Source organism: Aquarana catesbeiana, linkage group LG01 (assembly GCF_042186555.1).
Source record: "Aquarana catesbeiana isolate 2022-GZ linkage group LG01, ASM4218655v1, whole genome shotgun sequence".
NCBI lineage: Eukaryota > Metazoa > Chordata > Amphibia > Anura > Ranidae > Aquarana > Aquarana catesbeiana.
Window position 1 is genome coordinate 374,061,912 of NC_133324.1, and position 21,653 is coordinate 374,083,564.

Below are 21,653 nucleotides of genomic sequence, written 5' to 3' on the forward strand. Positions count from 1 at the left end.
CCGTGAGTTTGTGGAATGTGCAGTTCCTCAGTGGCAGGTACCCAAACGCCACTTTTTCTCACGGAAGGCGATTCCGGCTCTCTACCAGCATGTGGAAGGCAATGTCCATGCCTCGCTGGACAGGGCGGTCAGCGGTAAGGTGCATATTACCGCTGACTCATGGTCCAGCAGGCATGGACAGGGACGTTACCTAAGTTTCACGGCGCATTGGGTGACTCTGCTGGCAGCTGGGAAGGATGCAGGACAAGGTGCAGTAGTGTTGGAGGTTGTTCCGCCACCACGCCTCCAAAATGCTAATGATTGTGACACACCTCTCTCCTCCACCCCCTCCTCTTCTTCTTCCTCCATGGCCTCTTCCTCGGAACCAGCGGTGCTCCGTAGTCGTTCAAGGGGCTACGCAAGTACGCAGGCCAAAAGATGCCATGCGGTGCTTGAGCTGGTGTGCTTGGGGGACAGGAGCCACACTGGGGCAGAGGTTCTGTCAGCTCTGCAGGGGCAGGTTCAGAGGTGGTTGACGCCACGCCAACTTAAGGCAGGAATGGTGGTTTGCGACAATGGCACCAACCTCCTCTCTGCCCTCCGACAGGGACAAATGACCCATGTGCCCTGTTTGGCTCACGTCCTTAACTTGGTGGTGCAGCGGTTCTTGGGCAGGTACCCGGGCTTACAGGATGTCCTGAGGCAGGCCAGGAAAGTCTGTGTGCATTTCCGCCGGTCATATAATGCCAGTGCTCGGCTGACGGACCTCCAAAAGGAGTTTAACCTGCCCAAGAACCGCCTAATCTGTGACATGCCCACCAGGTGGAACTCAACGTTGGCCATGCTGCAGTGGCTGCACACGCAGCAGAGGGCCATCAATGAGTACCTGTGCGACTATGGCACCAGGACAGGGTCAGGGGAGCTTGGTTTTTTTTCCCCACGCCAGTGGGCCATGATCAGGGATGCATGCACTGTCCTGTCACCATTTGAGGAGGCCACGAGGATGGTGAGCAGTGACAGTGCATGCATCAGTGACACTGTCCCCCTTGTCCACCTGTTGGAGCACACGCTGCGTGGAATAATGCACAGGGCACTTGAGGCAGAACAGAGGCAGGAAGAGGAGGACTTCCTTAGCTCTCAAGGCCCCCTTTATCCAGACAGTGTTCCTGCGTGCCCGCTGATCACACAGGAAGAGGACGAGGAGGAAGAGGAGGAGGAGGAGGAGGAAGATTGTGTCAGTATGGAGGTGGAGCCTGGCACTCAGCATCAGCAGCAGTCTTTAAGGGATCAGTCCCAAGAAACACATGGACTTGTACGTGGCTGGGAGGAGGTGGCTGCGGACCATGTCGTCCTTAGTGACCCAGAGGACTCCGGACCGAATGCCTCAGCAAACCTACGCTGCATGGCCTCCCTGATCCTGCAAAGCCTGCGTAAGGATCCTCGTATTCGTGGTATCAAGGAGAAGGACCAATACTGGCTGGCAACCCTCCTTGATCCACGTTACAAGGGTAAGGTTGCGGACCTTATCTTGCCATCGCAGAGGGAGCAGAGGATGAAACATCTTCGGGAGGCCTTGCAGAAAGGTCTGTGCAACGCGTTCCCAGAGACTGGGAGGTTACAAACTCCTGTTTCTGGACAACGTGTTGCTGAGGCTTCGGTCAGTCAAAGAAGGAGCGGTGGAGAAGGTGGCCGTCTGACCGATGCGTTCAGACAATTTTTTGGTCCGCAGCCCCAAGGTATGATCGGTTCCAGCAACCATCGCCAGCGTCTGTTTTACATGGTGCAGGAATACCTAGGGGCAAGATCAGACTTGGACACCTTTCCCACCGAAAATCCTCTGGGTTACTGGGTCTTGAGGATGGATCACTGGCCAGAGCTTGCACAGTATGCAATTGAGCTACTGGCCTGTCCTGCATCCAGCGTTCTTTCGGAACGCACATTCAGTGCTGCTGGAGGCGTGGTAACCGATCACAGGGTGCGTCTGTCCACTGACTCGGTCGATCGACTGACCTTCATAAAAATGAATGAGTCTTGGATCACCACCAGCTACCAAGCACCTGATGCTGATGTAACTGAATAATTTTTTTTGAAATCTCAGATCCCTTCAAAGACTGCCTATGCTGATGCTGAGTGACTATTCCTGAGTAATTATCCTCTTCCTCCTCAATCGTCACGCTGATAGCTTGTAAGAGCATTTTTGGTTCTGGGCGCCACCACCAGTGCCTAAGGCACAATTTTTCAGCCCCTGTTTAACAGGGGCGTGTAATTACGATTTTTGATGTAATACTTTGCAGCAGGGCTCGTTCCTGCATTCCAACTAGAGTGTCTGTGAGGGGTTGCAGTGTTGTGGCACCAGCACCAGTGCCTAAGGCCCAATTTTTCAGCCCTTGTTTAACAGGGGCGTGTAATTACAATTTTTGATGCAATACTTTGCAGCAGGGCTCGTTCCTGCATTCCAACTAGAGTGTCTGTGAGGGGTTGCAGTGTTGTGGCACCAGCACCAGTGCCTAAGGCCTAATTTTTCAGCTCCTGTTCAACAGGGGCATGTAATTACAATTCTTGATCTAATATTTCACAGCAGAGCCCTGTGAGGGCTTACAGTGTTGTGGCCACAGCAACACCTAAGGCCCTAATTTCTGCTGAGTATATAGGGCAGGACCCTACTTTCAAACAACTAACAAATGACTCCTACTTGCAAACGGAAGGAGACAACAGGAAGTGAGAATAAATCTACCCCTAGGAAGGGAAATTCTCTCCTGTAAGAGTTAATATGGGAAAAACATTTCTCCTTTCCACTGATGCTTTCCAATCCATTGGGACAAAAAGTGAGGTGAAATCTTCTGAAGAGGAGGAAAGACAGCAAAACAAATGTCACAGGGGTGATAACCCTTCCCTATGTTTTCCAAAAAGCTTAAAAAAGATTTTTTGGCTGGAGCTAAACACGTTAAAAATGTACCCGTTCAAAATTACAAAGAGATTCTACTTAACAACAAACCTACAGCCTGTATACTGCTGTTCAGAGTATATAGGGCCTGGTGGCCCCACACCTTTCCTTATTTTAATTTGGGTGCGGGGTTCCCCTTAATATCCATACAAGACCCAAAGGGCCTGGTAATGGACTGGGGGGTACCCATGCCGTTTGTCTCACTGATTTTCATCCATATTGCCAGGACCCGACATTACATTAAACCCGCAAGCAGTTTTAAATGAGATTTTTTCCTTTAAAAATGACATTTGGTGCAGGGACTGTTCTAAACACGGGAAACACGCGTCACTTTACAGGCATACTATAGACACCCCTCAGGTACGATATTTAAAGGAATATTTCACTTTTTTTTTTTTTACTTTAAGCATCATTAAAATCACTGCTCCCGAAAAAACGGCCGTTTTTAAAAGTTTTTTTTGCATTGATACATGTCCCCTGGGGTAGGACCCGGGTCCCCAAACCCTTTTTAGGACAATACCATGCAAATTAGCCTTTAAAATGAGCACTTTTGATTTCGAACGTTCGAGTCCCATAGACGTCAATGGGGTTCTAACGTTCGTGCAAACTTTCGGTCCGTTCGCAGGTTCTGGTGCGAACCGAACCGGGGGGTGTTCGGCTCATCCCTACTAGGGACAGCTGAAAAGGAACGATTAACATTTAATATAAAAGTAGTTAAAAACAAAAAAGGATTTTGCAGAGGAGGGAAGAACAACAAAAATTTTTTAATTTGGCCCCCCCAGCCAGGAAAGCAGAGCCGAACGGCGCGAAGCGCTGCACACTCAGAGGAGAGCTACACAGGCACATGAGGCATGCTGTGGAGGTAGGCAAAAACCTCATAGCGTTTTTGTAAAAAGCACAAGCATTTAAGCACTCAGGGTTTTAGTATGCCGAACAAGGGAATATATAGGAGAGAAAAACTGGCTCCTGTTAACCCACCAAGCCCCAAAAAGATCCACAGAAAAAAAAGGCTCCCATACTTATCTGGCGCTTTTAGCAGCCCAAGCAATGGGACTCCATACTGCAGGAGAGCATGAACCTGCAATGGTCACACCATAAAGCGGTGAGGTAGGGCTGAGCGCTTGATCCTGTAGGAACGAGGACAGAGAAAAGAATGACGGTGGGGAGGAACAACTCTTTTATTTATAGAGTAAAAAAGGGGTCCTGTGGGTTGGTCGGGGGCGGAGCAACCAACCATTGGTATGCTGCCATGGAGGCACCAGGAAAGCACATTACACAGTTCAAACCTCAGAAAGAAAGCCTACTTTTCATAAGAAGCCCTTTGGATTCAGACTGCAGTAGATTACATAGAATTCAGATTAAGGCAAATTAAATGGATTTTCTGTCTTCAGCACAGCTGCAGTGTTCCCTAAAGTGCATTACCAGTTCACTGATTGATTTGTCCTGTTGCCTGGAATTGCACTTTGGACCTCTATTACCTAATTTTTTTTTTTTTTTTGCAAATGAGGCAATCTGTGCATAATGTCCCTTTAAATAAATAATATATGTAATGTATAATTTGCATTGATATGCCATATAATGAAAGATAGAATCTCAACATTCTATAGCTGATAACTATAAAAGGTTGCCGTGTTGCAGATATGTCATGAACTGTCTGCAAATAATAGATGGTATAGGAATCCTGGCTGCCATATATTGTATATCAGTATGTCAGTTTTATCATTCTCACCAAGAAACAAATATCTGCAGCACAGGAAATAGACAATGCAGCTGTCCACTCATTATTTATTTGTTATCAGTGATAAAAAGCATATATGTACTTAGCCACAGAATTCTTGATAATGCTAGAATTAATAACATACTGTTGAAAAAATAGCTAAATTGTTTTTGCATATGCAGTATAGTTATTTGGTATAAATGACTTTATTTAATACAAGCGTGTAGTATGTAGAGAGGCCAAACGCCTGTGTTTTGTAGCGCTACATCCAGGTCCCCATAAAAACTTTTCATCATTCTATATTTATGTAAAACCTTTCTCCCAATAGGAACAAAACTGTTGCTGTAACTGCTTATAAAGTATTAGCTGGAGTTTGGCTTCAGCTTGTTAGTATATCTAAATCTGCTATGACATGTTATGCCGTGTACACACGGGCGGACTTTTTGACTGGGCTGGTCCGACGGGACAAATCCATCGGACAATCTGACCGTGTGTGGGCTTCATCGGACCTGCAGCGGACCTTTTCGGTCAAAAATCAGACGGACTTTAGATTTGGAACATGTTTCAAATCTTTCCAACGGACTTGAGTCCGGTCGAAAAATCCGCTCGTCTGTATGCTAGTCCGACGGACGAAAAACCGACGCTAGGGCAGCTATTGGCTACTGACTATCAACTTTCTTATTTTAGTCCGGTCGTACGTCATCACGTACGAATCCATTGGACTTTGGTGTGATCGTGTGTAGCCAAGTCCGTTCGTTCGAAAGTCCGTCGGAAGTCCATCAAAAGTCCGTCGGAAAGACCGTCGGACCTTTGATGCCGAAAAAGTCCACCCGTGTGTAAACGGCATAACACTCCCCTCTCCCCGAACTGGCAATGGTAGTGTACAAAGGTGTCACTTTTGCTCCTTCATCCAGAGTGTAGGCACCCTAATATAGGAGGGAAAAAGGGAAAACGAATGATATCACCACATCTAGGGATTGGTAAGCTTCAATATATTACATTTTTTGGTTTGGGGTTTAATATCGCTTTAAGACAATGTGACAAGTGGCTACCTAAAATCACATCATGATGTCACATCAATAAGTATTGTTCTTGGGTGTTTAAGCCTCTACTCCTGGATCCCAAGTGTGAATGGCACACATTCCCATACCTGCAGGCGCTCGCCAGAAAAAGATGCTGTTTTTAGCAGACATGTGTGGGTGTCATTAATTCATAATGGCACCCCCACATTCAGTATCGGAAAATGCACCATGCAATTTCCGTGCAGCTGCAATTTTTAAAAAGGTGCAGGGACCTCATATGAATGGACTGTTGTGCCCGCGCAAATGCGCGCCACACCTACTCCATATGTGTGAACCTAGCCTAAAAGTGTCTTTTAGTAAATAACAATCTGCCTATATTTTCAAAGGTTATTTCTTTCATAATCATGATTTCCTGCACTACAAAATTTTAAAACACAATTCCAGGCAACACATACAACCACAGTCAGAGGACTAGCGAAATTGTTCAACACCACAACTATTTGCTTAACTGTATTGACTGAAAAATTTATGAATACTGATTCAGATTACATCAGTTTGCACATCCTTCTTCAAGGGAGTTCTGTTCAATTTTCAGTAAAATCTTGGTTTGAGAGTAACTTGGTTTGAGAGCGTTTTGCAAGACAAGCAAAATGTTTTAATAAATGTTGCCTTGATAAACAAGCGATGTCTTGATATAAGAGTAGCGTCAGGTCACAACTGAGTATAAAAAAGAAGAGAGGAGCCTCTAAGTGTAGCAATATGGTTACATTTAATGAAGGTACAACATTTAGCAACTTATTGCTACACTTAGAGGAGCTTCTCTTCTCTTTTATACTCTGTAAAAAAATGCTTTGATATACAAGTGCTTTGGATTACAAGCATGTTTCTGGAATGAATTATGCTCGCAATCCAAGGTTTTACTGTACATAAGTTTGCATTTCAGTTCAGTTTAGTTTCTGCAGAAATCAATCAAAGGAGACAAAAGTTTAAACCAAAAATATTTCTTGCCTAACATCCCAAATGCAGTGCATTTGCCTGCATTGGATCTTATGGTGCAGATATGCCATGCGATCCGGTTGTAGTGCATGCACTACTTTTGCTGTGGTCCAGTGTGAATCAGCCCATACAAAATGAATTAAGTCAAATCTCACCACACTGCAATGGCATATGAATTGCACAGGAAGGCACAATGCCTTCCTGTGCGATTCCTGGTGTGCCCCAGCTCTACAAACAGGTATACACTATATTAACAAAAGTATTGGGACACCTGCCTTTACACGCACACAAACTTTAATGGCATCCCAGTCTTAGTCTGTAGGGTTCAATATTGAGTTGGCCCACCCTTTGCAGCTATAACAGCTTCAACTCTTCTAGGAAGGCTGTCCACAAGGTTTAGGAGTATATTTTTGGGAATGTTTGACCATTCTTCCAAAAGCGCTTTTGTGAAGTCAGGCACTGATGTTGGACAAGAAAGGCTGGCTCGCAGTCTGCGCTTTAATTCATCCCAAAGGTGTTCTATCGGGTTGAGGTCAGGACTCTGTGCAGGCCAGTCAAGTTCCTCCACCTCAAACTGGTCCAAATCATTTGGTGGAGGAGGAACTATGGTGTGTGGTTATTTTTCATGGGTTGGGCTTGGCCCCTTAGTTCCATTGAAGGGAACTCTTAAGGCATCAGCATACCAAGACATTTTAGACAATTTCATGCTCCCAACTTTGTGGGAACAGTTTGGGGATGGCCCCTTCCTGTTCCAACATGACTACACACCAGTGAACAAAGCAAGGTCCATAAAGACATGAGGTGGAGGAACTTGACTGTCCTGACCTCAACCTGATAGAACACCTTTGGGATGAATTAGAGCTGAGACTGGGAGCCTGGCCTTCTCGCCCAACATCAGTGCCTGACCTCACAAATGCATTTCAGGAAGAATGGTCAAACATTCCCATAGACACACTCCTAAACCTTGTGGACAGCCTTCCCAGAAGAGTTGAAGCTGCTATAGCTGCAAAGGGTGAGCCAACGCAACATTGAACCCTACGGACCCTACGGTAAAGGCAGGCGTCCCAACACTTTTGGTAATATAGTGTATATGGAATGGAAGTAAACGGACGGTATCAATTTACATCTATTTAGATCTGTCTAAACAGAAAAGGATGCAGCTTTGCTCCATTTACAAAAAACGAAACTGAATAGATACGGATGTAGGCAGATGTAAATGTATATTCGCCCATCCATAGACATATATTGTGGTTCAGTCTGAATTTATCTGAGAAACGGACAGATGAAAGTAGACTGAAAGCCCCTGTGAAAGGACCCTAAACCTGTGCTATGTAACTTCCGCTCAATCTTCCTAATACATCACCAGTCAGATTTAATCTACAAGGCAGGTGTAGATCTGACTGGTGGTTGTAAAAGCGCCAATACTTTAATACATTCAGGCTTTTTGTGTGTAAGGCAGGTCATAGATGCTGCAAATTTCTTCCCTACAACCATGGGTTGCAGGAAAGAAATTTGCATGATTCCCCCATTAACACAGACCGTGCTGACAGGTGAATCCCTCCTGCCAAGACATTATATTCTCCTGGTGGGGGTGGGGAAGACAGTGATTATTGCTAGAAGCTTAAGCAGCCCTGTGTGGAGTGACAGCACTCCAAGGCAACCTGTATAGATCTCTGGCTGCTATGTATATCCGGGTGCCTGCCTGGTCCGCCAGAATAGCATATGAAGAGAAAGAAAGCCTGGCAGCACTTCCACACATGGTACATACTGGTCAGCAGACGCCTTTCACACTCCTGTGCTTTATCATATCATATTATAGCAATGATTAAAGTGTTACTAAACCCATGACCCTGCATTCACTATATCTGTTCTCCCACTGTACACAGGGCATGGAAATGCAATTATTTTAGTAAATATAAACTGCTAAATACCTTTTCTCCTCTGCAGTATATAGCAGTCTTGTGACTTTTATCAGTGTCCAGCCAAGCACTGGTTAAAGCTTGAAGGAGGAGTTTTCTGACTATCCTATTAGACGGCAAGATCCCTGACCCTCTGTCTGTAAAGTGCTGATTGGCCCTGTGCTGATTACATGCACTCGCCAAAGAAAAAAAAAAATCTCTAGCAATACACACCAAACTGAGCATGTGCAACCTGATTCCATAGACTCTGTGTTATCAGAAAATTATTAGGGGTCAGTGAAAGGAGGGGAGGATCAGAGAAGACAGGATCAAACTGCCTTTTTACACAATGCAGAGGATTAACCCCTTAGGTTCCACGGTGAGTATAACAAGCATGCTTTACTGCATATACAGACTGATTTTACTGTTGTGGGTTTAGTAACACTTTGCTGGAAGGATTAAGCACAGGAGTGTGAAACGCGTCTGCTGACCAGTATGTACCATTGGTGTCACATCGCTATTTTTATGGATCTAAAATAAAATAGTGTTTATAGCTAAAGCACCCGCTAGCGATCAACACAAGTAAAATTCAGCGGGCTGGTTGTACCCAAGTTGATCGATCGATCAACTTGGTACATTCTGCCTGCCCGTACACGGTCCCTGCTGAACTGGCCGAGATTCGAACCACGTATGGACGGCCTAAGGGACAGCAATGAGCCTGCAGCAGGTGATTTTTTTAAATTACTCTCATGTATTACAATCAGGTAAGCAAGGGTTTGAATTTTGCTATGTTTTATGAGTTCTATCTATGAAATGACTGGAACCCAAAATAATGGTGAAATTTAGTCCACCAGATTAAATAAGAACAACTGAGGAATTATGTGGGAATTCTTTATAACAAAAAAAAAAAAAGCAACCTCCTTAAGAATGTTCTTAAGACCCTATGTAATATGCAATTTCCATAAACAACCATGCAAGGCAATACCAAATGGATATTTTTTTTAACACTAATGATAAGCTGTAATTATTACTAATCATTGTATGCAATGGCCCTTAATATTCATCAGTAGTAATTGATATATATTGGAAATAATAAGAATAATAAACCAAGGTTGGTACTGAGGAGGGGGTAATTTTTTGTTTTTGATTGTAGCAAAACCTTTTTACTTGGCTCATCTGATCCTCCAAAATAGGTATTTATGAATACATGGATTTATATGCTAAACGGAATTGGAAGAATCAAATTTGCAATTTATACAGAGGATATTATCTGATGTCTGTGGTCACCTTCAGGCACTCATTGCCATCATCAAAATATTAGTCATCTGTAAAATTCTACTAGCCTCTCATACCACCATGATAACTGTTAGATGCCCCAGGCAATTACTTCAATGAATATATATGAGTAAATTAACCACAAATCTTCAACAAAAGTAATTTTTAATGAAGGTGTATAGATTTACTAAAGTTCTAAGTCCTCAGTAAATAAGAGAAACCAATGCAACACAGCAGTTGCCAACAAAACCTGTACAAGAATATGAACAGAATAAACACGGAAGTGTGCTGGAGTTGTTACTGAAAAGGGTAATACAGTACATACAGTAACAAATCAAAAGCACAGATACATCAGAACTCACTTGCTTTCGATGTGTATCAAAAATATCACTTAGCGTGCATTAGAGAAATAAGCTATGTGCTGTTTATCATTTGTGCAAGTGTTGGAAATCCACTACATTACATTTAGTTATTACAACTGGGCAACCCGAGACTGCCTGAAATTACTATATTATAATAATTCTTTTTTTATAGAGGCTCATTATACTCATTGTAGTCTTGCAATTACTAATATATATTGTCAATGAATGGTCCATCAATTTACTACTTACCCAGGCATTATAATGTCTGCTAATCAATTCTAACAAACACATGCTCCACTTATATATATGTATATTATATCTTGTGCCACAATACCATATTTCCACACTTGCTCCTTTTCTACCCAATGAAGCCTGAGACAATGTTATAGGTACAATGTGTCAGTTATCGATATATATATATATATATATATATATATATATATATATATAATTTCAATGTAAATAGTAGCAGTAAAAGGTAATGCAGAATTGCTAAATTGCCGTTTTAGTTTTTCAGTTCTTGTTTCTGAAGTCAACAGTGGAAAATCAGAAAGATCAGAATGTACCTCTTATTTAAATCTGTTAAGTCTGAATACTTTTACAGAAACCTCCATATAATGGTGTCTGAGCTTTGGATATTTCAGAGAATTATCCAGCATGGCCACACCCAGATTGAATTTGGCTGAAGTTGGCAAAAACATATCCTTTCTAATTAGTGGCCTACACCCTATTCTTTTATAAATGACAGCTTTTCCTTAACTGACAATCATGTGCTAAGATACTTTTATTTTGTTCTGTCTCCATCATTAGACACTAAGGCCAACGCTACATGGCCAGATACCATTCATGATTTGACACTCAAGTTAAAGCCAAAACAAATGTGCCTGGTGTTGGAAGCAGCTGTTTTTGCTGACAGATTTTATTTGACTTGCTGGAAAATCTCTGAATGACCTACTCCAACCTTTCTCAACCAAGGCTCCATGGACCCTAGGGTTCATCTAACTGTTGCTAATGGTTCTCTGAGAAAGGAGCAATTTCAACCACTCAGAAAAGTTTCCACTAAAATCAATGAACATTTTAGCTATCTGTTGGAGGAGGAATTGTTCCTTATTTCCACAAGTGTAAGAAGCATTCTTCCCCTTGACCATCACACTAATGTCCAGTGAGCTGCAGATGTAGTAATGTTAAGCAAGGGTTCAATAAGCCTGGAACAATATTTCAAGGGTTCCAATGGATTAGAAAGGTTAAGAAAGGCTGACCTAGACAATCATTCTCTCTTCTTAATAGGAAAAGGAAGTAGTGATCCACTGGTGCACCGCTTCAATTCATTAGATAAGTTGTACAAGTGACAGTGGTAGATCCTACTGTGATTGAGGAAGGCCAGATTACTCCCTGTCTGACATTTGCATCTATATTCAGTCTTATGCCCCGTACACACGGTTGAATTTTCTGACGGAAAATGTTTGATGGGAGCTTGTTGTTGGAAATTCCGACCGTGTGTAGGCTCCATCGGACATTTTCCATCGGAATTTCCGTCACACAAAATTTGAGATCTGGATCTCAAATTTTCCGACAACAAAATCCATTGTCGTAAATTCCAATCGTGTGTACACAATTCCGACGCACAAGGTTCCACGCATGCTCAGAATCAAGCAGAAGAGCCGCTCTGGCTATTGAACTTCATTTTTCTCGGCTCATCGTACGAGTTGTATGTCACCACGTTCTTGACGTTCGGAATTTCCGACAATATTTGTTTGACCGTGTGCATGCAAGACAAGTTTGAGCCAACATCTGTCGGAAAAAATCCATGGATTTTGTTGTCGGAATGTCCGATAGTGTGTACGGGGCATAGCTCTGCAATTGGATGGTTGCAAACTGTCATCTATGCACATTATTGCAGTGAGTATGATTTCAATAAAGGATTTGGGAATGTTCACGTAATACATTGAGGGGGCTAATTTGCTAAAAAAAAGTGCAAAATCTGGTTCCTTTATGCATGGTAGCCAATCAGCTTCTAACTTTAGCTTATTTAGTTAAGCTTTGACAAAAAAAGTAAAAACTGGAAGCTGATTGATTTCTGTGCAGAGCTGCACTAGATTTTGCACTCTCCAGTTTTAGTAAATCAACCCCAGTGATAAACCAGTTATCCAATCACGTTTAAAGAAAATCCCTGTTTACATATTTTATCTGCATATAACTAGACAATTGAATTGAACATCCCCACAATTTACACTGTGCAGATTATCAAGTGCTTAGTAAATCAGCCTCTATGTGTCATATACTATTGTATGATAGGTATGGTTTTGGTAATAATGTGAGATAATCTCACTGTGTATCAGTAACACACCATCAAATAGGAGTTAATCAGTATATGACATATGTGGCAAAATGCTGACTAGTTTGTTTTTAAATTTGCTGATGCAGCAAACAGAAGCTGGAACCACAGTGATGATTATGGGGGGTAACACCCAACTCAAAAAAGAACTGGTCAAGGGCTGACCTTCCTGCATAATTAGATACTCCTGTGTATGGCTAGATTTTTAGGCACGCTAGTGATCTTTAACAACTTGATATTGACGGCCCAAACTAAATATTTTAGCAGCCTTTGATTGTCCATTCCAGTACATTGAGGACAAAATGGAACTAATTACAAAAAAAAAAAACATATGACCATATTTAGAACTCCTAATAGTAACTATATATATCTAAAATACTTCCCAATGTGAGACATTATAAATCATAGTGAAACTACTGATTAATATTATCAATATAATACTATAATCTGTAATCTTGGATTAGGTGTAGACTGAAGGCAATGTAAATTAGAATTAAACAAATTCTTCATTTATTCAAGAGTTTAATAGTTGGTAAATAAAGTAAAAATGTATATCCATTATTAATAATTTAATAAAGTAAAAATGTATATACATTATTAGTAATTTAATAAATTAAAAATGTATATCCATTATTAGTAATTTGATCAAGTATAAATATATACCCATTATCCTTGCAAAACAACATCTGTATTTAAAAGTCATACTTTCCACTTTACTGATAGAATAACATTTTCACAAGCTGATGTTACTTGTCCATCATCAAAAGAATAAAGTCTCCATATGTTCGGTGGATATGGATTCCCTGAATAAATTACCATATAATATGTTGATTAAAACATACTAAATGTGGAATGATTTTGACCTTTTGGATGGCACATCCTTTAGACTTTTCCAGGACAACAGAACTAAGAGGACTGAAAAACATTTCCATTAATGTTATTGTAACTGCCAGCTTAGTTAATTGTAACATCCAACTTGTAAAATGTACAATCTATTGTGTGGTTCCAAAAGAATCGTAAAAACAAAGCAAACACTGGAAGAGTAAACTGTACTTGGGAGTATTCTGTATACACCATTTATGAATGTGCTGTACTATTTTGGTGACTCCCATAAAAGAAAGTAGAACATTGTCATTAGGATTTATAGACAGATGTACTGAGTACTGCTATGCTGACCTGCTTGTTTATCAAGACGAGTGACTAATTTGTGGCCACGGAAATACGTTTTTTTTTTAAAGTTTGTCACTTAATTCTAGTATCTTCACAATGGAACTTATCATCATATAGGAGATTTTAAACAATGAAGACACAATTACTCATTGGGTAAACACCTAGCAGCAAAAGGACCCCACCTGCTATTCATGTGTGCTCATCTATGGTGCCGGTATAAGGTGTACTCTCTGATAAATAACTCCCCTCTCCTGTGTACAGAATATCTGTCAGGATAATAAATATCTAGGAGCTGACTTCCTAAAATATTTCAAAGTGATTTCAAACATATAGTCAGCATAAGGTAAATAAAAAACAAAAAAAACATAACAAAAAACAATTCCAATGGACTTGATTGAAGTGTGAAAGAGCAGATACACAAAATGTAGAACCAGCTGCTAATATAATATATACTGTATATATACATTTATAGATGCAATAACAAAATAATACATACGCAAGTGGTATTTTATATATTCTGTTTGTTCTTATTATATTACAGTGGTCATCATGAATTTGTAAACTTATTGAATAAATTAACAATGTAATGAGGTTATTATGGTATTATTATTATGGTGTTTACTGCTTACTTTATCAGGATAGATATGTTTTACACTTTTAGAAGAGATAAACTGGTTTGCCATGAAATCATGCCTTGTACCTAGCATTTATGTGGACCTGATAAATGATTGGGTCGTATGTATCCTGGCGTTATGACAGTGAGCTGGGAGAGGAAAGGGAAGAACATACCTTATAAGGACTAGGTGACACTTCCCTAGATATAAATAAAATGCCAAACTGCTACTACCATCCTCCCTGTCAGCGTAACTACACATACCCATGTATATGTCATGGGAACTTGTTAAATCATTGTTACAAATGTACCCTGACATGACCACAGTGGGTATCTAGAAGATAAAGGACAGACCTTATAAGGACTTGGTGACTCTCTTCCCTAGATACAATAAAATGCCACACTACTACAACCATCCTCTACGCCAGTAGAACTATACATATGCATGTACATTTCATGTGAACTTGTTAAACTACTGTTTCAAATGTACCCAGACATGACCACAGTGGGTATCTAGAAGAGGAAGGAAAAACCTTACAAGGACTTGGTGACTCTCTTCCCTAGATACAATAAAATGCCACACTACTACTACCATCCTCTATGCCAGCAAAACTATACACATACATGTACATTTCACGTGGACTTGTTAAAGCATTGTGTAAGCGGTACCCTGAGGTGATCACAGTGGGTATCTAGAAAGGGAAAAATAAACATTATAAGGTCTCAGTGACTCTCTTTCAAATAAAATGCCACACTGCTACCACAATCCATCCCACCAGAAGCATTACCCATGCCGAGCAGCTTCAATACAGGTATGTGAACTTATTGTGTAAAATATATCCTGGCATGATTTCAGTATCTTGTAGGAGCTGGGAGAGGAAGGGAAACCACATACCTTATAAAGACTTGGTAAATCTCTTCACAAGATTTAAATAAAACGCAACACTGCTAGCTAGTACCATTCACCCTGCCAGCAGCACTACACATACCCAGCAACTGCAATACAGGTGAACTTGTTAAACTATTGTGTAAGATGTATCCTGGCGTGATCACAATGGGTATCTAGAAGGGGAAGGATAGACCTTATAAAGACTTAGTGACTCTCTTCTCTAGATACAAATGAAATGCCACACTGCTACTACCATCCGCCCCACCAGCCGTACTACACATACCCAGCAGATGCACTACAGGCACACTTCATGTGAACTTGTTAAACTATTGTGTAAAATGTATCCTGGTAAGATCACAGTGGGTACCTAGAAAAGGTAGGATAGACCTTATAAGGACTTGGTGACTCTCTTCTCTAGATACAAATTTAATGCCACGCTGCTAATACCATCCACCCCACCAGTTGTACTACACGTACCCAGCAGTTGCAATACAGGTACACTTCATGTGAACTTGTTAAACTATTTTGTAAAACGTATCCAGGCATGATCACAGTGGGTATCTAGAAGGGGAAGGATAGACCTTATAAGGACTTGGTGACTCTCTTCTCTAGATAAAAATGTAATACCACGCTGCTACTACCATCCACCTCACCAGTTGTACTACACGTACCCAGCAGTTACAATACAGGTATACTTCATGTGAACTTAAACTATTGTGTAAAATGTATCCTGGCGTGATCACAGTGGGTATCTAGAAGGGGAAGGATAGACCTTATAAGGACTTGGTGACTCTCTTCTCTGGCTACAAATGAAAACCCACACTGCTACTACCATCCACCCCACCAGCAGCACTACACATACCCAGCAGATGCAATACAGGTACACTGCTAATTAAGATACTTCACCCACAGGATATGCATTAGCCTACAAATGTAATTACAGTAGACTGCTACACATGGGTTCAGTGGGTCATATATCACCGCAATATATTGCTGAGAGATACAGTATATAATATATTGCAATCTAGGCTTGCTGTTCTTGACTAGGTTTGACTATTCTTTTCTGTCTGGAGCCTATTGATTTCCTGCTGCACACACACACTGACGTACAGGTTAATAATACTATTAACATTATTACAGATCAGAAGGATCTACTGTGAAGCAGCAGTAATTGATCTATCAGTGGGATATATGCTTGCCATAATGAGATAAAGGCATAAATTAAGCTACAATCACTGCAATGATTTTGTGCTAGGTGTAGATGAAATATTATATGGCTACAGGCTCTGGAAAACCTAACAAGAAGTGATCTATGCCAATATATGACTAACCTAAAAATACTATTAACCCTCCATGGCACACTAAGGGCAGGGGCTGAATATCTTTGCATAGGATCTAAGGACAAAGTATAGGGGGGCTACAAGTCCCAGCGTTTTGGAGCAATTGCACTGTAGTGTGAGATTGGCATCAGGCAATAGTACATACAATTAGTCCTGTGGGTACCAAAGAGATGGAGAGGAGGAATGGCTGACAATAATATTCTGGGACTACTGCATAATCCATACATTCACCCAGGTTACATTATATTAGCATTGTGCTAATGTGTCACCTTGATTCTGTCTAGCTCCTGTCATTCTGATCACCTCTGTTGGACAACCCCCTTTTGTAATAGCTAGCACTTAGTGGTAGTGTAATTCCCATTATTATCACCTCCAGCACGTCTGGCTAGCATCAGGTGCACCATGCACTAGCCTTCTGCCTTAGATCTGACAATACTGTCATCAGATCCCTGCCTAGGGAATTTTCCTATTGAGCCATTGAGATTTATTATCTAAATGTGCTTAAAACCATATCAGCAAGAAGTCAAGTCAAATGAAATCACAGCAGGGCTTTTAAACATGCCACCAGCATCACCCCCTCCCCGCCATATGTGTGTGTGCCTCCTGATCACCTACAACCTGCTCATCTCTCCTACAGGCAATCCTATTCTATAGTGTCATTCTTCAATACAAACACCTAACCAAGAAGCTCCTTTCCATACATAGCATGTTGCTTTGTAATAAGGGGCACTTCAACATGCAGAAAAAATAACACAGGTTATTTCATAAGGGAAAGGACAGTAACTAATCAGCTATCAATGATCTTACTGATTGATTGATTGACTAACTGATTGAGTGATATAGGTCACCTAAGGCTGGCCATACATTATGCAATTTTCTTATTCAACAAACTTTAGATTTACCTTCAACTATGTAGTGCAAGGCCCTGCCTGGTTTCATACAAATAGAAAGTGTTTAGGTATGACCTCATATTATATAGTTTTGGTAAATCTAAAGGAAAATTGAAAAAGAAAATTGTATAATGTATGGCCAGCCTTAGTCTGCAAATTGTTGCTCTGGCCACACACACAGTCAGATTGGGCTTAGATCTGATCAGCAAATCATACCACCAAGTAGTAGTTATGGGAGGCCTGATCTGATTGGGTCGAGAAAATTGAAAAAGAAAAGTGTATAATGTATGGCCAGCCTTAGTCGGCAAAACATTGCTCTGGCCACACACAGTCAAATTGGGCTTAGATCTGATCAGCAAAACATACCAGCAAGTAGTAGTAGTGGGAGCCCTGATCTGATTGGGTAGGGAAAATTGAAAAAGAACATTGTATAATGTATGGCCAGCCTTAGTCGGCAAATTGTTGCTCTGGCCACACACAGTCAGATTGGGCTTAAATCTGATCAGCAAAACATACCAGCAAGTACTAGTAGTAGTGGGAGGCCTGATTTAATTGAGCAGGGGCTGAAAGTGTTGTTTGTTCTTGGTAGGTGCATAAAAATACTTAATCATTATTATCATTATTATTATATATCTATTAATATCTATCTAGCTATCTAAATAATAATGATGTTAAATAATACATATGTATATAGTGGTAGATATGAGCAAATTCTTCTATGGGATTGTATATGTGTGTAAAACTACTAGTAATAAAAATAATGTATATGTATATATATATATATATATATATATATATATATATATATATATATATATATATATGTGTGTGTGTGTGTGTGTGTAAAAATAATGTTATATATAATATTATTATATATAATTACTACTAATAATAAAAAGTTATATAATACTAACAATATATATAGATATCTATATTTATATAGATGTAGATATAGATAGATAGATAGATAGATAGATAGATAGATAGATAGATAGATAGATAGAGATGTAGATATATATATATATATATATATATATATATATATATATATATATATATATATATATATATATATATATATATATATATATATAGATAGATATAGATATAACTATTATTATTAGTATTATATATAACATTATTTTTATTATTAGTAATTTTACACACACATTTTTATATCCTTTATATTTATATTTTTATATTATGATTCTAGCTATATACATATACATATATATATATATATATATATATATATATATATATATATATACACACACACACACACACACATATATATATATATATATATATATATATATATATATATATATGTGCAAAATTATTAATAATAAAAAAAAATCTATCTATCTATCTATCTATCTATCTATCTTTTTTTCATGTATATGCATATATTGACATATATTGGAAGAATCTTATCCCCCTATGGCACATAAGATTTCTATATATTTATATGTAAATGGTTAATGATAAAACGAATGTTATATATATAATTCTGGGTAATTGGAATAATAAGATGCCGGTAGTGGATTGGATGTATATAGCTGTATATAGAGGCTGTGTACGTACATGTCAGTGATGTTCTGAGCCTGGGAGAGGTTCTTCAGCACTGGGAAAGCTCCGATGGCCGCTGCCTTATCACAAGCGATCCTCGTAGAGTTACAAGTACACGAGTCCGGACAGGCCAGTCCCCTCCAGAAGAAGAGCAGTAAGATCCAACAAGCGGCCCACACTTGGGCTAACTCGGGGCCAGCTAACCTTTTCCAAAGGCCCATACCGGCTGTGAGAAGTCCAGGGAAAGCCCCCCCTTGTTCGGCGATCGCAGTTCCAATCCTCCCTCCCCCCCAATAGTAGAGTGCGATGGGTCCCAGCGATGGGCAGCACTGGTGACTTGTCAATGTGGAGTCATAATCCTGGTTGGTGATGGCTTATGTAATGCAGACCATGGTGCTGGGGGGGTCACCTATAGGCAGTGGGATCCCCTATAGGCAGTGGGATCCCCTATAGGCAGTGGGATGCTGATGCTGATGGTGTCCAGGGAGAAGACAAGGCACTCAGATGATGCTGCTGTTGCTAACGCTGCTCAGATCTCTCTGTAAAAGAAAAGAAAAAGACAGAGACCCAGATAAAGAAGGACACAACATGTGATAGACATCCAGGTAGCCCTGACTCATCACTGCCCATGCTGCATCATTCACCTTCCTGGCACTGCCCTCACCCTGCTTCCCAACACCTCAAGGCATCGGTGCCAGTGTGGAGGGTGAGCCATGAATGGGCACACAGGGATCAATGACAGGTGACAGCTGAGCAATGGATGAGGATGAGGAGGAGGAGAAGGATGATCTGATAGCAGGGTGCTCCTACCTGGAGAGGAAGGCTGATCCCTACAGATGGATGGCCAGGGAGGGATGCATCCTGTGCTCTATCGCCTTTTCACACACTCCTGTCTCCAGTGCTAATAATAAGTGGAGCTTCTCCCTCCCATCCCCATGCCAATAGCTGGGGAAGAAGAAGTGACGTTAGCACTGACGCAGGACAGGGGCAGAATCTGAGTCTCCTGGAGCCCAAAGGGAGCAACAAGAGGGGGGGGGGGGGGGGTGATCGGGGGGGGGGTTCAGGAGGGTGATCAGAGGGGATCAGAGGGGGCTGGGAGGGGTGATCGGGGGGGCTGGGAGGATGATCAGGGGGTGACCAGGGGGGCTGGGAAGGGTGATGAGGGGGGGATCAGGGGGGTGATGGGGGGGGGGGGGCTGGGAGGGGTGATCAGGGGGGTGATCAGGGGGGGTCGCCTTCATCATTATGCATTCTGCCCTGCACACACTTATTGCCCTCATAAGATACCTGGAATTGGACAGAAATGTCTCCATCCAATGCACATGATCAGGTGCTGCATGATCCAAATCCAAACCTACACAGGAGGACGTGATCGGAATACAGACTGCCACTTATGTGCCCATCCTGGGTACCCACCTGAGTGTCTACAGATCATGTGATCCAGTGTGTGTGTGTATGGTGCGATCACCCCGATCACCTGTCAGGACATGCCAGCGATTAAAGGGCTCCCACATGTGTGCTGGATGGCAGTACAGGGCGTATATACAGGGACAGACTTACTACACGTGATCACTAGATCCTGGTTAGTCAGGAATGCACGGCGTTAGAAATGTGTGTCTGGGAAGATGGCTTTTCATTTGTGGTTTTGGGAGGTTTTTTTTTTTTTTTTTTTTCCGCAGTAATTTAAAAGAGGCAGAGAAATCTACCGCATTGACAGCAGAGGAGGATCACGGCGGAGCGGAGAGCTCTGCTGACACCGTGTGGCGGAAAGGTGCGCTGCAGCTGAAAGAAAAGAGACACCTTTGTGCTCTGCTGCAGCCTTACTCAACCCCCCCCCCCCCCCCTTTTTTTTTAATCATGGAGGAACAGACGCTTTGTTAATGTTGTGCCCACTTTTGGGCAAGAAGGAGGGACCCAATGCTAACTCTTAAAATGTCACAATGGGTTAATAAACACATATAGAACTTAAAAAAATAAATATCTAAAAAGGAAATGCCAGTAAAAACGTTGCCGTGCCAGTAAGTTTTGGGTGTCATGTCAGTAAATTTCAATCTGGTAGGTTGCGGTGATATGTACACATAACGCTTATAAACAGGGGTTCCCTGAGAGCTAAATCTCAGGGAACCCCTGTTTATAAGCATTATGGGCACACCTCCCAACTTGTTGAGAGGGGAATGAGGGACACCTATCAGCAAAAGTATGCAGACATATGACACACCCCTTGCCACACCCCCTAAAAAGGGAATTGTACAAAAAAAGTGTTTTTTTTTTACCACTACTATTCCTTTATACTGGCTTTTGGAATTTACAAATGCAGCAATTTAGAAATCAGATGAAAAGTTTAGCACTGGGAAACAATTTTTGATAGTTAAAAAGTGCATTTTATATACACCTATATAGATCAGACCAAAATGAGGGACAAATGAGGAGAAATGAGGGACAGAGGAACATTTCTCCAAATCAGGGACATCTCACGGAGCATGTTCAATCCATCATCCGAAAATGGAAAGAGTATGGCACAACTACAAATCTACCAAGACATGGCCGTCCACCTAAACTGACAGGCCGGGAAAGGAGAGCATTCATCAGAGAAGCAGCCAAGAGGCCCATGGTAACTCTGGAGGGGCTGCAGAAGATCCACAGCTCAGGTG

At 41.3% G+C, this 21,653-nt stretch overlaps 1 protein-coding gene across 3 annotated transcripts in view; it reads right to left on the reverse strand.

The window, feature by feature from the left end:
- Nucleotides 1-20,565, reverse strand: part of NTRK2 (neurotrophic receptor tyrosine kinase 2) — a 314,432-nt gene extending 293,867 nt beyond the window's left edge. For 2 of the 3 annotated variants that reach the window (XM_073633562.1, XM_073633547.1), the window contains exons 1-2: nucleotides 19,813-19,994; nucleotides 19,018-19,541 (exon numbers count right to left, since the gene is read on the reverse strand). In XM_073633562.1, coding sequence (XP_073489663.1) covers nucleotides 19,018-19,223 — 206 coding nt within the window. In that variant the 5' untranslated portion in view covers nucleotides 19,224-19,541; nucleotides 19,813-19,994. Of the gene's footprint in view, nucleotides 1-19,017; nucleotides 19,542-19,812; nucleotides 19,995-20,418 lie in introns of those variants that run through there. The other variant, XM_073633556.1, reaches the window with a different exon arrangement.
- Between the last annotated feature and the right edge of the window lie 1,088 nt (nucleotides 20,566-21,653).